At 59.4% G+C, this 4,757-nt stretch overlaps 1 protein-coding gene across 1 annotated transcript; it reads right to left on the reverse strand.

Moving 5' to 3' along the window:
* Positions 1–2,524: 2,524 nt before the first annotated feature.
* LOC113624514 (uncharacterized) lies at positions 2,525–4,373 on the reverse strand. Its single transcript, XM_027114423.1, has 3 exons — positions 3,775–4,373; positions 3,324–3,605; positions 2,525–3,213 (listed from the first exon to the last, which is right to left on the reverse strand). The coding sequence occupies exons 1-3, from the start codon at positions 4,114–4,116 to the stop codon at positions 3,205–3,207; spliced, it is 633 nt and encodes a 210-aa protein (XP_026970224.1). The 5' UTR covers positions 4,117–4,373; the 3' UTR covers positions 2,525–3,204.
* Positions 4,374–4,757: the final 384 nt, after the last annotated feature.

Genomic DNA, 4,757 nt, shown 5'->3' on the forward strand with positions numbered 1-4,757 from the left:
CACAGGCACTCTTTGAGGCATCTGGGTCTCCCTGGGTCTTGTCAGAAGAGAAGGAACAAACACTGACTGATTTACATATTGGGCTCCCATTTGCTTTTCACCCAGGCTCTGATCTTGACCTTCTCCACCCTGCTCCTTCCCAACTGGGCAAGGCTCATACGGCCCACCCTCTGAGAATCAGAGCAATTACACATTGGCCAGCAGAGCTGGGATCCAGGGACTGAGGGCCAATGAGCAGAGTGACCTGCCCGAGGTCATCCAGCCAGTTAGGGTCAGAGCTGGACCTCAACCCTGGCCCTGAAAGCCCATCCAGGGTTCTTCCCCACCGCTGCCCCACAGCCTGCCTTAGATGGACCACCAAAGGTCCCAGGGTGCTCTCTCAGGCTCTCTAAGGTCTGGGGCAGGACCAGAGGTCTGGGCCTGAGCCTGTCTGCAAATCCATACCGCTGTCAGCAGGCAGGGAGGGAGGCACCTACGTGCACTCAGAGTCAGCCCAGTGGAGAAAGGTTAACAGAGTGTCATCGAGAGGGAGCTGGGTGGCGGGCAGGGGATGAGAGGAGGCTTCTGGGTGAGCTCCTGCCCGCCCTGGCACATCTGGCCCCCCACCGAGCCCTGGGGGGGGGGATGGGCTGAGCCGTTGTCTTCCTGGAGCTAAGCTGGGCCCGTGGCCCCAGTGCCCTCCCTGCCCTCTGCCAGGACAGAGCTGGATTCTGCTGACCTGTGAGGGGCCTCCCCCAAGCCTTCCTTTCTCAGACTCCAGTGAATTTTATCTTCCTTTCCGTTGCCCTGCACTGACCTTGTTGGTTTCCGGGGTTTCCTCTCTGTCACAATGGTCCTGCAGTGGGTGTCCGCAGGAGAAGTGATCTGCCCCCTGCCCTTGTGCCCTCTCCCGCTGGCCAGGCCACCATCAGGCTCCTGGTGATCTGGAATGCACCCCCCCCCACCTGGCTGACAGTCATTCTAGAGGGTGGGCACTCTGGGTGCCATAAAGCCGCTTCAGGGGAGGAAAACCTCTCTGCGCAGAGCCTGCCCACACCCACGCCCCCCCCCCGAGTCCTTCCTGCGGGGGCTTTGTAGACCTTCACCTGCCTTCCGTCGCAAGTTCAGGCCAGGCCTGGTCCCAGGAGGACTCCCAGTCCACCCGAGGCAGCCTCAGGGCCAGAGCCTCCCCTCTCCACCCTTCATCAGATCCACAAACTGAGGCAGGAGGTGTGCTTTTGGCCTGGCCCCAAACTGCAGGGGTGACGGGGGGTGGGAAGGAGCAGGTGTCCAAGGTGTGGACACTGACCCAGGACTGCTCCCCACTTCCTAGCTATCCAGAAGTCAGTCAACAAACACATATTAACCCCTAGCTGTGTGTTGACAGCTCCCCTGCACCTGTTCGGCTTTGTGGGAGGGCAAAGCTGAGCCACGGCGTCCAGAAGCCCTGGGGCCCTGGGGAACTCCACCAATCATGCTCAGGGATCTGCTCATCACCTGATTATGGGTCTTAGCTTGGGGTCTTGGGGAGAGCCCCAAAGCTTGCTGAGCCAAAGTCACGTTCTGGCATCTTCTCTGCCCACGACCAGAGTGTCGGCCTCACGAACAGGTCCCGCACAGGGGCACGGGGGCTGCCGGTCCCCAGCCCTGCCCCCTGAGATGCCAGCTGGGACAACGGGCCCTTCCCGGGGCGCGGCACCATTGCCACGTGCAGCAAGCAGCCCTCCTCTTCGTTAAAACTGTGAAAGTTAAAGTCACAGCCGCGCCGCACAAAGGGCAAGTCTCGGGCTCAGAGAGAAGCGACCACGGCAGGATGCTGAAAATAAGGCCTTCCAGGGGCAGGCTGTGTGGATGACAGCACGGAGCGCACAGGGAGAGAGACACGCCCCACTCCACTGCTGCGCTGCTCGCTTCAGGGGGCGCACAGCCGAGAAGAAACACTGCCACCTGGGTGCAGCAGCTTGGTGGGAAGGATGAAGAATGTTCTGGAACCCACATTGACATATGGGATGGGGGAAAAGCTGGTGGGGTTTAGCCCAGAGTGGAGGGTTTCAAGGTGGCACTTGGGCAAACATTCAATATTGCTTCATCATTCATTCTGACAACACGTTCACTGAACACGACTGTGCTCCAGCACTGTGGGTGGCAGCAAGGCTCACGGGGACCCTGCCTTCACAGAACACACAGTTCTGAAGATGGATGTTAAAGAAGGCATATTTCAACTCTGTATAAGATAGAACACGCTAGGGACCTCCCTGGTGGCGCAGTGGTTAAGAATCCGCCTGCCAATGCAGGCGACATGGGTTCAAACCCTGGTCCGGGAGGACCTCACATGCCATGGAGCAACTAAGCCTGTGCGCCACAACTACCGAGCCTGTGCTCTAGAGCCCGCGAGCCACAACTACTGAGCCTGCACGCTTAGAGCCCGTGCTCCGCAAGAAGAGAAGCCACCGCAATGAGAAGCCCACGCACCACAACAAAAAGTAGCCCCCCGCTCGCTGCAACTAGAGAAAGCCCGCATGCAGCAACGAAGACCCAGCACAGCCAAAATTAATTAATTAATTAATTTTTAAAAAACCAAAACACACTGAAGTAGTGAGTTTCCTGCCACTGGAAGCAATCCAGGAATTCAGTAGAAGAGATTTCTGCTTCAGGTATTTGGGGTGAATGAGGAGACTACTAAAATCCCTTCTAATCTAAGACTTGGCCTTTTCATCCGCATACGGATTACAGAGTGTCTCGTGCTTTTGAGTATCCATTTCCCCATCTCCCTTCTTCAGATTCCATAGGGATCTCTCCCCGGTGTGAAAGGAGAGTCTTAAAACTGGACAGTCTATCCACTGATGTACTATTTCAGTGCCTTGGGAAAGGACAGCCATTGCCATCCTACTGACAGGATTCTTTAGCTCCTGGAACCTAATGTCCCACAGAAGAATGTTCCTCTAACTGGGGCGCTTGGATCCTGCCCGGTCCCACTGAGCCAGCACAGGGCTGGAGATGATTTTCCCAGTGTTGGGTAGTTAGGACAATAGCTGGGGAAGGCAGCTTGGGCATGAGTGCCCCGAGACTCCTGAACAGAGCCCAGGGAGCCAGGGATCAAGGGGCTGTCGGAGGAGGGATGGGAGTCACAGGAAGCTGGTGCCCGCGCAGCCTGGTGGGAAGGGCGCAGAGCAGGCAAATGCCTCCCTGGCTGGATGAGGATTCTCTCTCAAATGCAGCCTCAAATTACACTCCCTGAAAAAAAAAAAAAAATTACACTCCCTGAAATTAGGCCTATTAGAGATTCACTGAAGTGAACGTCCCACTAAAAGCCCCATTTGAAAAATATCCCATAGGGAACTTGCCTTGTCAGATATCAAAGGCTGCAGTACCGGAGAAGTGAGATACTGGCCCCAGAATCCAGGATCATTCAGGGAGTCAGAGCAGATGTCCCAGAACCTGGCCTGGGAGGTGTCAGAGACAAGGGTGCACTCATCAGGCTCTGGGAAGCTGGGGTGCTTGCACAGGTCACTGTCCCTGTGCCCCCAGTGCGGGGACCCTGGAGTCCTGCCCTTGCAGTGGGAAGGCAGCTCCTTCTCCATGTTTTGGTGCCAAGCCCTCCTGGAGGGCGAGAGCCTGAAGCCCACCTGGAACAGAAACGAGGAACAGAAACCAACGGCGTTTCCAGGGACGCAGCTCATCTACTTCCCACCCCCGGGCCGTCCCTCCCATGAGTCACCCTGTTATCCCCCCATGGCCAAATACAGCTCCCAAGGCAACGGAGGGTGCTGCATCGTGGGCATTGTGCGGACGGACCTGGGAGGCGCCAAGGTGGTCCCTGCTCCAGGGGGGCAGGCAGTCCACACCACCAGCGCCCAGGCCCGAGGTCTCTGCCTGAACCTCAGCCCTCAGGGACACTTTCCCACAAACGCAGGGGAAGCTGGGGAGAGAGAGGGTCCGGCCGAGTAGCAGTGACCACTTCCTCCTAGGGGAACGTGGGACGTGCTCCAGCGGAAAAAAGAACAGGGCAGGGGGCCTTTCCTCTCTGTCTAGTCCACCGGACGAGGCCGAGATCCCGAGAGCTGCGATCACCCGGGGCGTGTCCGGCCGTCCTCGGCAGCCCCCCGGGCGCCGCCCTGGCCCTCGGAGCCACCACATAAGGCAATGTTTGTGCCTGGGCGGCGCGGCCTCTGGGCAGTGGCTCGGGTCGCCCTCTCCTTCCGCCCCGCCCCGGCCGGCCGCCCGCCTGCCTCCCGGACGGGCCGGGCTGGGGCGGTCTAACTCCCGGAAGAACCGCCCTGAGGGGGGCGGGGGGACCCGCCCAGCCCCCGACTGGCCTCGGCGGAGGGCGGGGAAGTGGGCGGGCAGGGGCCGTGATCGGCGGTCTCCGTGCCTGGCTGCCCGAAGGGGACACCACGCCCGGCTGGGAAGAGAGCCGCCGGAAGCCTTAGCCTCCGCCCCCTACCCCCAGCCAACTGCCTAGAGCCCGAGGCTGCCTTGGTTGGGGGCGGGGAGAGGGCCGGACACCACTGGGACCACCAGGACCTGGCTTTGCAATCTGAGAGGCGCCACACCCTGGAGTCTCCACCCAGACCCGCCGCGGGCAGCGAGGACCGATGGTCTCCCTGAAGAAATCCACACAACCCCCCCGCAAGCTGTCCCTCCCCAAGAGCCCAGAGTTCTGTTTTATTTCTGTGGGTTGTGACTGAGGCATCCTGACTCCCAGCCACAGCTTAGAGAGGAAACATTTTATAACCTGTCTGCTGGCTGGCAAGGTCAGGCTCATATGGGCTGCGTCC

The sequence above is a fragment of the Aethalodelphis obliquidens genome, unplaced genomic scaffold (genome assembly GCF_003676395.1).
Source record: "Aethalodelphis obliquidens isolate GAN/ISIS:26980383/991018 unplaced genomic scaffold, ASM367639v1 scaffold2, whole genome shotgun sequence".
Taxonomy (NCBI): domain Eukaryota; kingdom Metazoa; phylum Chordata; class Mammalia; order Artiodactyla; family Delphinidae; genus Aethalodelphis; species Aethalodelphis obliquidens.